At 43.9% G+C, this 12,993-nt stretch overlaps 1 protein-coding gene across 14 annotated transcripts in view; it reads right to left on the bottom strand.

Annotated features, from left to right (window-relative positions):
* The window catches only part of LOC6506624, an 85,065-nt gene that overhangs the window by 12,188 nt on the left and 59,884 nt on the right, over positions 1-12,993 (bottom strand). For 10 of the 14 annotated variants that reach the window (XM_044714607.1, XM_032453999.1, XM_032453996.1 and 7 more), the window contains 6 exons: positions 11,083-11,197; positions 9,107-9,258; positions 5,876-6,108; positions 2,907-3,077; positions 1,677-1,871; positions 1,497-1,605 (listed from right to left, as the gene is read on the bottom strand). In XM_044714607.1, the coding sequence (XP_044570542.1) occupies positions 1,497-1,605; positions 1,677-1,871; positions 2,907-3,077; positions 5,876-6,108; positions 9,107-9,258; positions 11,083-11,197 (975 nt within the window). The remainder of the gene's footprint in view (positions 1-1,496; positions 1,606-1,676; positions 1,872-2,906; positions 3,078-5,875; positions 6,109-9,106; positions 9,259-11,082; positions 11,198-12,993) is intronic. The other 4 variants (XM_032453997.1, XM_032454000.1, XM_032454002.1 and 1 more) reach the window with 1 other exon arrangement.

The raw sequence follows: 12,993 nt of genomic DNA, 5'->3' as shown, positions 1-12,993 counted from the left end.
TCTCCTGCTCTTGCACGTAACGAAGGCACTTAAGTGCACTTCTTGCTATAATTAATTATCCTTTCAACTTTTTGCATAAAATTTCATGCAACAGCCGGGCGTGGAGCCACCCTCAAGTGGATGATGCTTCTGCTCCTTCTCCTGCTCCTGCTCCAGGTCCTGCCCTCGTCCCCAGTTACCTTGACTACACCCATTGCGCTGAGCTGAGCTTAACTCATTGATTGCAAATATTGCGCATACATTTTTTAGCTTCAACGCTTTTGATTAGCTACAATCCCATCCAACGGCAGCATCAATCAATGTGGCAAGCTCGAAAAGGGTGCAAGGATGCAGGGTAACAGGGTGGCTGGGATTTGGTGCCACCTTTTTCCATCTGTTTGCTGGAGTGTTTTTAAGCTTAGACTAAGTCTAATTTAATTATGACATGTTGTCGCGCTGTGGCAGCTCTCCTAACCGACGACACAGCCTTTTATCCGCCTCACTGCAAGCAGCTTAGTGGGGTGGAGTGGGTGGAGTACTCCTCCTGAAGGTAGCTCCATGCCCCTTCCTTCCAGCCGCACAAGTTGCGGAGCTCTGGCATAGTTTTGGGTCGCCATTTGTAAGCGTGTCATAATTCTACAAGTTTAATTAACAAAAGATACTTGACAGTTGCCGCTGCTGCCTTGGCATGAATATGAATATGCTGCTGCCTGGTTGCCACCTCCCATCCATCTCTCCATCCCCCAACCCTACTACTTGCAACCCCTCGCTCCGAAAAGCAAACCCCATCCACCCACGATGAAAATTTTGCCTTTAGTTGCGGTTTCCACGGGGGTCGTCCTCGACGTCATAGTCGTCGTCGTCGTCGGCATTTGCGGTTGTAATTATTCATTTAACTTGCAAATCATTTTAAAGTGTAGGCCAGGGGTGTGGCACCGGGGGCGTGGCACAATTGAAGCGAATAGTTTGCCAATTGTTCGGTCTGTGGGTTCAGTTCGGTTTGCTTCGGTTGTTTGACTTTTACAAGTTTCTTGCTCAACTCAAAACTCACAACTCAAATAGACTTTGACGCTTGACGCTGATTGCAAATTGCAATAGTTGAAAATATATGCCCAGGCCCTGGCACACGCATGTACAGTGCGTATCGCGAGTGTAAGTCACTGGATAATTTCAATTTTCACAATGAAGAAACTTTTAATTGAAGTCTTTGGTCGGTCGCTTTTAATTGGTACCAACTGTATCAAAACTATAGAGTTTAAGGATATAACTCTGGATAGTGTTAACGGCCAATTATAATATGCTGTTGACTGTTTTTAAAATATGCAAATCAATTCCCCCCCTAATGGTGTTAATGCTGAAAATTTCCATGATTTGCTAGAATTTTATCGTGGCATCCTGGTAGGTATTTCTCGATTTTGGACACCACTGTCGTTCGCCTGATGTATGTAAATGAATTCCTTTCTGTACCGGAATTTGATTTGTCTGGGGGATTTGAGCTGACAAGGATGAATACTCACTTGGATGCAGGACCTTCTGCGCCTTGCTGTGGCTGGCACAGAACGAGGAATATAGCTTAAAGTGGTTGACATAGTACAGGAAGGCCGATCCAATCGCGAACAATACATTCTTTAAAGGTAAATGGTAATGTTATTAAGTAAATCTAGTTATGAAATACTTTATTTAAAAGTATATCTCACCCTGAACTGTCCGCAGTGCTCGAACTTGTTGAACTCCGGCTCCAGATCGAGGGACTCCTCGAGGTTCTGCAGGAACTGCCGCTGGAATGTTACGATCTCGTGGATATTTCCGAAAAGAGCGTTTATCTCGGCATTCGAGAGGAATGTCTCGCGTTTCATCGGCTCCAGATAGTGTTCCAGCAAATTGTTCAGATGCTGTAATATGATTCAAAATGGATTATTGCCTTAGTATATGTACATATCCTTCCTGTCGTTCAATAAAAGTTAAAATACGAGTTCTTTATGGCTGGATAGCGGAAATACTTTTAGTAGGAAAAGTACAGGACACGGGACACAGGGCAGCAACAAAAATGCATAAATTAAATTAAAAAATCAACGACCATCCACCGCCCACTTTTGGCCCATCTTGGCCACAACAATTCCCGGCGGAGTTGGCCGGCAGTTCTGCTTGGTTGGTGGAAACTTTTTAGTTTTGTGCCAGTTGGGCGCAGGACATGAAACAAAAAAGAGTCGAGAAATACTGTAGCATAGCCACAGGCGCGCGCTTTCATTTGGAACAATACTTCCGGGCGATAGGGGGGCGGTCTGGCGGTATGGCTTTTGGGTGGAGGAGGAAGAGGAGGAGGGGGAGGAGCATAGCCCCTCACCACTCTCCACAGATAAGACCCGGAGCCTTCGCCTCGACTTCGTCGCTGGGCCGCAGCGCCGCGGCGCTTTACATAATTTCTAAATTATAATAATTATTTGTATGCTTCCTGGGTCCGGGCCAAAAGTAAACTAAACGAAAACCAAACCAAACCAGACTTGGAGTTGGATTAAAACAAAAAAAAAAAAAAAGAAAGCGAAATGGGAAACAAGGAGAATCCGCAGGAGCGGGATAACAGAAAACAGGACGACGAACAGAAGCGTAGCGACACAGTTAAAGGATTAAAATTTGCATTTTTAATTGCAGACAGACCGACCGCCCCGCAACCAGACTCTAATGAAGAAAAGTCAGTGGTCGATGCTGGGATTTGCATTAAAGTTTATGCTGTGTGCACTGTTAAAAATAGGTTTTTATTTTAATTAAAATAGAAATTATAATAGGAAGGTTTGTGATTTCCAGCTCGCGATATTTTACAGCCAAGTATTCTTGATATATCTCCGATACTATATAAGATAGATCTTAAAGATATTAATTATAGACTTCTAATACCTATGTATATAAAATTTTTCTCAGTGCTGACTTACCTTGACGTAGGTCCGTTCCGTGTCCACCAATTCCATGACGACTTTGCGCAACTTCTCCGCATCGGTCAGCTGCCGTGATGGGGTTAATGCCGTGGTCGAGACCGATGATGTGACCGAGCCGGTGGGGCTCGATTTGCGTGTTTCCTGGGGTGAACGACAAAATCCGGTAACCTTAACACGGTTCACAGGTCAGGTTCAAGTTGTAGTTGTAGTTGTTGTTTCAGTAGTTATGTTGTTGTGTTGTTATATATTGTAGTTATTGTTGTTTTGTGTTGAATTTGTTGGCATGATTAGGAGATTCGTGAAACGAAAGGATCACAAAAAAGAACCAAAACGAAAGAAAAGAACATAAAGAGATGCGAGACCATGAAAAAGGAGTTACCGAAATAAATGACGATAAATAAAAATGAAGTTAGCCATGAAAGAGAGATACAGATAAGGCAGGCGATAGTTCTTCTTTTTCTTTTTGAATATCAAGGAATCGGGGGTGGGCTGGGGGTGAATAAGTATAAAAAGGGTGGGGCGTAGGCGTAAAAGGGTTATATGTGTGGGCGTGGCCAAGAGCTCGCGGCCACTTTAGGGGGAAGACAGCTGCGGTTCTAAATGACTGTCACGTCCTTGTCCAAGTTGCCGTTAGCTGCTGTTGTTGCGGCCAAAGTGTTTGTGGGTCTGAAGCCCTAGCCATAGCCATAGCCACCCACCCAGCACAGACAGCCCAGCACATTTGCTTGCTGCGGTTACAAGCACATTTGGCACTGACAGTTGACGCTTGACGGCTGACACACAGACACGTTACACACCCACACACACATCCCTCTTTTCACAGTACATGTGTGTGGGGCGGAGAAGATCTCCCGACAGACGCCACCCTTTCTAGTTTCGCATTAAGACGTTGTGGTGTTTGGCCCTGGATTCTCCTTGACTTTTCTTCTATTTATTTGTTCAGCTCTTCTGCTCCAACTACTCGCTCCTCACATAGAACACATAGAACACGGAGAAAAAGTGTTAAATGGAGCAGTTCTAATAAATTGACTCAGTCAGAGGAGCGTCAAATGAATTTGCATTGTACACAAATGCCTAAGCAAACAACCCACAACCTACAACCTAAAACCAAAAAAAACAAAAAGGTCTTAAACTTGTGTCGAATTTGTGGCACCATCAGAGCTTTAAATATAACTTGAATTACTGTAAATGGTAGGTATACACTTTTAAATTTAGATAGTTAGTGTTTATATGCTTAAGAATTATATTTTTCCTTTGATTTGGATATGATTTCTTCAAATATTCTGAAAAGTTAAGTATCCGCCGTGTAGGCAGTTAATTATTGCCTACTTTTTAGGGCAGTTTACCCATCTCTTTCGATGACATTTGCTAAATCCGTTTGTCACGCTACCATCACTAGGCCCTACATAGCCACCTCCCGTTCTAGCCCCTAACCTCCTTATAGGCCCCACTCTGCCTGTCCCTCTTGCTCCCCTGTTGCGATTGCAGTTGTCATTGTTTGTTGGTGTTGTTACCGCTATTTCTGCCACTGCCGCCCCTCTGCTGGCTGGCATTGTAAAGACATTTCACTTTTATGCAGTTGCACTTTGTGTATTGTTGGTGCCCTCGCCTTCTGCTCTTTCTCCTTCGTGCCTGTGCAGCTTGTTCTTGTCTACTTTTAACTGTTTTATTGTTCTGCTTTTTTTACGCCACTGCTCTCCGCCGAGCTGCGCTTCTGATTTGCATAAGCGACGCCGCAGCCTCAGCCTCAGCCGCAGTCTCAGCCACAGCCGCAGTTGCAGTCGCTGTCGCAGCGACCCAAAAGCCAACCCAAAAAGTGGGTGTGGCCGGCAGGTGCAACATCTGTGTGGCAGCTTCTGGCTGAGCTGCTGCTGCTGCTGCTGCTACTGCACCGCTGAGTGCCCACATTGTTGCCTCTGGCCTGGCCCAAAGATGAAAAATTTGAAAATGTCTTGAATTTAGCACCAAGCCTCCCTCTGCCTCCCTGTCTGCCCCCCCACTCTGTTCCTCTGTTTCGCCCTTTTTGCCCCCGTTGTCGTCCTGTGTGAAATGTCAACTTGAATTAAAAGGATTCCTTATATAACACAAGCTCCCTCCCCCCCCGTTTTTGGCTCCAACCAGCACAGTGTTCACTGTGTTTGTGTGTCACAGTGTTCAAGTATCATTAAATGAAGTGGGTTTCTGCCAGTTTCGAGCACACTTGGGGAAAGCATATCCAGAAAACAAAGTGCATTCTGTGGCATCTTTGCTTGTTGTTCCATCTGTCCCAGTCCTCAGTCTGATGTCTGTTGTCCTCCATACATATATATATATAGATATATATATATATAGTATACAGATATAGATATCCTTGATATTTTTATGCCCCGTCACATTGGTATCTGTGGGACGTTTATTGTTTGGTGGCTGGATGGCTGGATGGCGGCCTGGCTAGCTGCCCGAATGGCTAGAATCTCTCGTCTTGGCAACCCAATAGGCCAAATTTGCCATGACATCTTGAGATGTGTCGAGACACGCCCTGGGGCCCAAAAATCCAGCAGGACGGAATCTCCAGCTAAGTGTATTCCATTCCACAGCTTTTTGTACAAATTTCAATTTGTGCACATTTCAATCACAAGTGCTCATTGGGAAGTGGCAGGAGCAGGACGAGAGCAGGAACAGGACTAGCAACAACGGCAGCAGAAAGTGCAACCCCATTGCCCCGCCCACACAACCCCTTCGTGTTTCGTGTTTGGCGCTCGTTTTAATAGTTTCCGTTTCCGCTTTGCGAGTTCAAAGCAATTTGATTTGCCTTCCAAGTGGCAAGTTCCTGTGGGATGATTTTGGTGGAAAGGGGGGGGGAATGGACTAAAGGGGGTCACAGTGCGGGGGTACTCGATTCAAGAGAGAGAGGGTTGTGTTTTGCGTTTGGTTACCCCACCCCACCCCATCCCATCCCACCGCCCACACCGGCACTGCTAACTTACTTGCTCCGCGGTCTTCAGTAGATTCTCAATCTCAAAGCTGCTCGTCCGGGATGTGGGCTTGGCCACGCCCAGTCCACCAACCATCATGCCGCCTGCACCGCCGACTCCTCCGCCACCGCCCACGCCCACGACCCCGCCCACAGCCAGCTGAGCGGCCATGGCGGCAGGATCCATGAACGAGGGGGCCGGGGAGCTCTCCGCCTCCGGCGAGTACAAATCCTTGCTAGTGCCATCTGGAAAGGAGATAAGCGAATGTTGTGATTAAGTATTATTATTATGACTACTTTTATTATTATTATTATTAGTTTTTGTTTTTGTTTTTGTGTGGAAGCTTGGCAGCCTGGCTCTTGTAATTAGTTCAGAGTTTTCGGCACACATATCGATAAAAAGGCGCAAGGCTCTTTATTCGGTTATTTGTTGCTTGTTAATTTTAAATTCCATGTTTGTGCCGTAAAAAGTGAATGAAGGAATTTTAATACTGGCACAAAAATGGCACGCTCTCTGGGACTTACAGTTTCCCCATCCATACCTCCTGTGGCAGCTCAAAGCCGAAAGTAATAACGACAAAAAACAGCCAGAAGCTACGGCAACAACAAGCCGTAATGATTATTGCTGCAATGTGTTTGCCACAACGTCCGTGTGCCACACACTCACTGCCATAGACAGTGCCGAGCGTTTTAAGAAAAAAATTTATGGCCCATACATATGAGGCCAACTCACAGACAAGCTGCCTTGCACTCGCCAAAAAAACAGCAACAGCCACCGCAACTATTTTAGGAATTTTTAATCTTGCAACTATTTCTCAGAAAAAGATACACGCAAATATTCTCATGTTTCCGAAAAACCCAGTCAAGTCTTAAAAATTGCCATACTTTTTTTTGGCTAAAAACAAAAAAGTTTCACAAAGTTGACTGGCCAACTTGGAAAGAAGCTCTGCTTAGAAACTATTCGTAATAAAGTCCATTTAAAAAGTTTAGAAAGTTATGGCTTACCTATGTATCTTGAAAGTTTTGGGAAATATTTTGTTTTTTTTGGGAATTAGGAAGAAGTTTTTAAAGGGTACTACTCTGAACTAGATAGTACTGCTCTAAATCAGAAAGGATTTTTAATAAAGTCTATTTCAAAAGTTATTACCCCTTTTTTTTTGGAAAGTTTTTTTTAAACATTTTTAGTTTCTATTCGAAGTGTTGAATATTTTACATTCTAAAATATAAATAGTTTCTGAATAATAAAAAATTACTTATAATTTTATTTTAATTTGTATAATATTTAAATTATATATTTTCTTTTCAATATATTCTTGCAGTGCCTGACAATATATTTTTATAAACCACTGTATGTGTTTGCGGCTTGTAGTCGCTCCAAAAGTAGTTTTCCGGCACCCGGGTAGCATTTAAAAATCATGTCCTTGAACACCAAGCCACCTCCTTTTTCAGTTGAGTCCTCCTGGCATTGTCCTGGGGTCTCTCCCGACATGCAAATTTGTACCCCGACATGGCAACAAATTTTACGAGAACGTTTTCTCTCTAAAATCTAACACCACACACACTCTTAGTGTGTGGCAGTGTATGTGTGTAGTTATTGGAAATTGCCGTCTTATAAATTTCAGTTTGTGGTGTCCTTTGCCCGTAGCACGTAGTCGTAGTCCTAGGACGTTGGGTCCTGGGCCAAAAACCGAGCTAATAACTCGTGGACGTGCCAAGCCGAATTTGTCGATGGGAAATAACTTTGCCAGTTTTAGTGGCTTTAAATAAAGTAAGACTTGCCCCTTGTTTATGGCAAGAAGATACGCTCCAGAAGTCCTTAAGTTTTTGGCCACATTTTCCAAGGGTTTCCAGGACACTATCTGGCATAGTTTCCTTACCCCCTGGGGGCTAATGATCCTTTGAATGTTTGCCGGAGTTTTTTGCCGGAAATTCAACTCTTGCTAGTTTGTTGAATTTTTTTTTTTTACTTTTTTGGTAATTTAATACAACTAATTGGACAGAATGTGATGGTCGAACGTATCGATTGATTGAAAAATGGTGGCTTTTATTGGGAAATCTACCTCTGATTTAAAAATATTTTTTTGAAATAATTTTTGCAAGTCCTTTTATGCCAGAGGCTTTATGCCCGCTGAGCTCTTTAACTTCCCCCCTTCATTCCAGCCATCAGGATGTGTGTCAAAAAAAAAAAAAAACAAAATGGAGAAATAAATATTAATACGCACACATATGTATATGCATGTATGTATGTATGTATATTATATGGAGAGAGTCGTTTAATTTCTGCAACAATTTTTGTTTTGTTTGCTGGATTTTTTATTTTAATTCTTTTTTAGTGTTCGCTCTGTGCCTTTTAATTGTTTGCCGCAACAAAAAAGTTTCATTTTGTGTACAACACACATTTGCAACAGTAGTTGTTGTTGTATTTGTTGTTGTAGCTGTTGTTGCGTTTGTTGGTTTTAATTGTTTTGTGTTCTTAGCCACTTCGGCTTTTTGAGTGCAGTGCAGCGTGTGTGTGTCGGTGTGTTGGTGTGGGAGGGTAGTAGGAGTGTGGTAGTGTGTGTTTGTACGGCTGCAGTTTGTAATCCTGTAATTATGTAGTTGGTTGTTGCGAAACGACGACAGCCCATCCCTTTCCCTCTTTACTTATTGATGTAATTGTTGTTGTACACGCTATACCCCTCTCTCTCACCTCCACCATATTGTCATCTCTTTCTCTGGTTGTTTTCTAGAGCCCAGCATTTAATGTGGAAAAAAAATATAAATTACTTTAATGAACTTTACAAATTCGCATGCATGCCCGGAAATGCGCTTTTTCGTTTCCTGCTCCACACAACCACAATCACCCACATCCTTCCCACCCCCTCCACACACACTCTCACACACACATACGGGGAGAAAGAGAGAAGTACAATGGAGGAGGGGTGTTGAAAAGAGACCACACCTCAACGTCAAGGCTCATGAAACCAGAGCCGTAGACCAATGCAGACACGGATACGGACACGGACACGGACACGGATACGGACACGGAACCGTAACCATAGCCGTGATTAGTATGCTTTTGTTGTGCGAGTAGCTGATGAATGCTGCCTGCGGTTCACCCTTCTCTTAAATGTTTAAAAATGCCCCAAATTCCCCCCAGTCCTTCGGGCAGGACTGCTCCCCTCAACAATTTCGGGGTTGGCCCCAAAACATGGGGGAATTCTTTCGGTTTCGGTTTGAAAATAGTAAACGTTGTTGTACTTACTCCAACCGGGGGCCGGAACAATCAGTCCAGTTATCATCTCCTCGCTCATCACCGGCGGATCCGTGGGCGGGGGCGGGCACACCAGAGAATCAATCATATCGTCAGTAACCCGCATGATCCCCACTAGATCTGGGGGCTCGGTGCGGGAAGACCTATATGAGGAAATAAAGGGAAGTAGAGTTGGAAGGTTAGTAGTCAGCAGGGGGATCAGTATTAGCATAAATTTTTTAATAATAAATGGAAGGGTTAAGAGATGGTATGAGTATGATTATATAACACTTTGATACCATAAATAGATACTACAATAGTCTATAATATATGTCCGAAAACATCAAACAAAACTTAAAATTCTCTTCAAACTAATAAGACATGTGGCTTCTAAAAAATCCTATATTTTTCCACTAAAAATCATTTTTAAGAAAACTTTCTACCGTATTTGTGGAATTTGCATAATTTCCGCTTCTGACTTTATGGAGAAACCAAACCAAACCAGATCAGAAAAAAAACAAACAAACGTATAGCAACACCTGGAATGGATTTCAGACTCCAGGACCTGAGGACCGTGGACTGGCGTGACCTTTTTCTGTGTCAGTGCGCGAAATTAGTAAAAGATGTGGAAAATGCTCCCAACGTGCATAATTTGAATGAACGAATGACGGCGATGGGTGATGGGTGGTGGGTGGTAGGTGGAGTTGCCTCCTGATGGGATGTGGCAGTGGGGGCAGGCATTTGGCTCTACAAACGCTTAGCACAAAAGCTTTTCTGTTTTCGTTTGCCATAAAGAGAAGCTAATTAGGCTATCAAAATGCCGTTCGGCTCGAGAATGGAATGGGAAAGGTGGCAGGGTGGCAGTGGGCACTTAAAGGGGCAGAAGCTGTGGCACGGGGCAGGGGACAGGGGGCAGGGGGCAGGGGGCAGGGGGCAGGTTGGTCAACCAAACGGAACAAAGTATACCACCCGGACTACCAAGTTTTTAAACTGCATGGCATCGCTCATGAACGTGGAACGTGAAGTGGCAACGTGTTTGGGTTTCGGCTTGTCTTTTCCCCTTTTACCCAAACGTTTTTCTGGTCCAGCCCCATAGTCCTGCCCCCAGATCCTTGCCCCCTGCTCCGTGCCACACATTTTCCAGCTGCGGCTTCAACTTGTTGTTGACTTTGCTGAAAAACTATAAACCAAAAATGGTTGCAGAATGTACATGGAAAATTTTTAGGTTCAAACGTCTACTTTTTTTCGCTCGTCCTTTCTCGTCCTTTCATTTTTCCCCATTTTGCAGTATAATTTTTTTCTCTTTTTTTGATTTGTTGCGAAACAATTTGTGGTACTGGTTTAGTTTCTAGTTTTGCCCATTTTTTTGTAGCTTTTGGATGGGAAAGTTCTTATGGTGTAACATCATCTAAAATTGGCAAAGCTTGTCGATTGTTGACATTCTGGGTTGTGTGAACTTGATGTGGCATGTGGCTTGTAGCTGAGTGGTTGCGAGGGTTAGATGGCTTGATTGGGGATATTTTTAATTAACAAGATCAGCTGCAGAAGCAGTTACACCGCACTGGAGCTGCTGGAGCCCGAGGTCCAAGCCAATAAAAATAAAATTATGAAAGCCAGATATCGGAAAAAATAAATGTCCGTCAGCTGGTTTTCCTTCAACTTTATGGGTCATAAATGTGTGCATACAAGGCGATAAGGGAAACAATGAACTGGATATTGCATTACACGGTCCACGACCTGCCCAGAACCTGCCCAGGACCTGTCCAGAACCAGCCCAAGGTCCGACAGCTAATTGACACTGGCGACTGGAAACTGTCAGCCGGCGGCTAAAATAGTTAATTAATCCGTGTAACTGAAATTTAAACAATGGCCGTGACATAAAACGTGGAAACAGATGTTAAACAGACCATAAACAAGGGAAACAATCATGGTTGAATGGTGGACAGGGGACAGTGGACAGTGGACAGTGGATGGCTGACATAACTTACCGCATCATCATGCTGAGCGATTGTTCCTCCTGCAGGACACTCTCCAAGTACATCATATCTAGATCGGACACAATTGCCCCATTGATGACCATTATTTCGTCTCCTTTGATAATGCCTGCAATTGGTATGACAAAAGCGTCAGTATATATATTTATTTATCTATATATCATATAGTATAGTATGGTATGGTATAGTATATATCTAGGTTGAGATTTGTTGCTTTACAGTAGCAATCCTTGGCAGACAATAGATTCTGGGAGGAGATCTTATACGGCAAGGCAAGCTAAGGTAAGGTGGCTGGGTGGTTGGGTGGCTTTCTGGAATCAATGTGTGACAATTGTGTGTCTGCTGTGGACCACTGACATCTTTTATGTAACAAACGATAAGCGGAATGTCTTCAGCTGCTGCTGCTGCTGCTGCTGCCACTACTGATACTGCTTTTGCTTTTCCATAAAACAATAACAACAAGGGCATTGTGGTTTTTTGCATTGTTCATAAGCCACGTTATCCCAGCCACCTATCTCTCCACCTATCTGGGCAACGTTCGTTAGTATTTTCTACTTTGTCTGCATGACTCGTCTATCATGTGAGTGTGTGTTGTGTGTTGTGTGTTCCTACTCCCTGGGCTTTCTACAACATTTATTTTACCCATGATGTTGGTTATTCCTTCTTGTCTTCAACTACTACCCTTACACCCCCACCACCTTAACCGATGTCCTGGCCACATTTTCTTCCTGTTGACGACATGCAACTGCATCTGCAACTTGCTCGTACCATGCCGCTTATCATTGTTGGTGCAGCAGTGGCAGTAACATTTTCTTAAGGGCAAAACTTCGATAGACAGTTATCTACATACATTTGTTGTGTGCACCTTCCTTGCCTTGTGGCAAACATATTTTTTGCCCCTGTCAGAGTTACAATTTAAACGGATTTTTACATCTTAATGCCAAGGCAAGGCATAACACATGCGATTTACCATATAACCCTCATATATATATGGATATAAAATGCACAAATATATACATGAATGGATGGGGCTGCCCTGCCTTCACTTTATCCGGAGGATTATTTCTGGCTCTGGGAAAAGGACAAATTTTATTTATATTGCGGTGGCTCCGATTTGGCTTGGCATATGCGTTGTCAACACGTTCTATATTCTCCAGGACTACTCCTCTGTTGCTCCCAGCTCTTTCCGTTTCCAGTTGGCTTGTTGCAAGAAAAGAAACGGCGACGGAGCAAATTGTTATTCCATGTTTGCCAAATGCTTTGCCACGCTTGTTTCGGCGCTAAAGTTGCCACTCCAAGAGTGCCGAACTTTGTGCACTTGCTGCTCCTGCCGCCGCCACAATGGAGGATATCCCTCAAAAGGATCTTAGGATGCAGTTGGTAGCTCATGGAAGAAAGCCAACCTAAGACTTTAAGTCCTGGTGTTCTTACAAGACGAGGCGAAGGCGAAGGCGGAGGAGGAGACTGGGAAGGGTCGCCAGTTCGTTACCATTTCATTCCATTCCACAATTAGCCAAAGGAAAAGTGGCCAGAATTTTCCGCTCCCCAGCCACATTTGCATTTGAAAGCAGTGGTCAGGATTTGTTTTTGTTTCGTTAGGACGAGGAAGGGCAGATGGTTGGTTTTCGGGAGGGCAACTTTTGTGCAATTTGGTCGTAAATGTTGTCTTCGGGCCTGTCCGAGCTTTGTTTTGCGGTTACTGCTTAAGAGTTGCGTCTTTCGACATGCTAATAGCCATTAAATTCAATTGTACTCAGGACCTCAGAGGAAGCTGCTCTCCGCCTGCCCTCGAACCACCACCCCCCCCACAGGACCCTTCAATCATCTCTATCCGAGCGGAGTGGCAGGATAACGGAGTGGGGATAAAGTTTCCTATTGCGTTCTGCTTTTTGCAAATGTAAATGC

This window comes from Drosophila ananassae, chromosome 2R (assembly GCF_017639315.1).
Source record: "Drosophila ananassae strain 14024-0371.13 chromosome 2R, ASM1763931v2, whole genome shotgun sequence".
Taxonomy (NCBI): domain Eukaryota; kingdom Metazoa; phylum Arthropoda; class Insecta; order Diptera; family Drosophilidae; genus Drosophila; species Drosophila ananassae.
The sequence above is the reverse complement of the archived record's forward strand: the minus strand, read 5'-3'. Positions and strand labels throughout refer to the sequence as shown.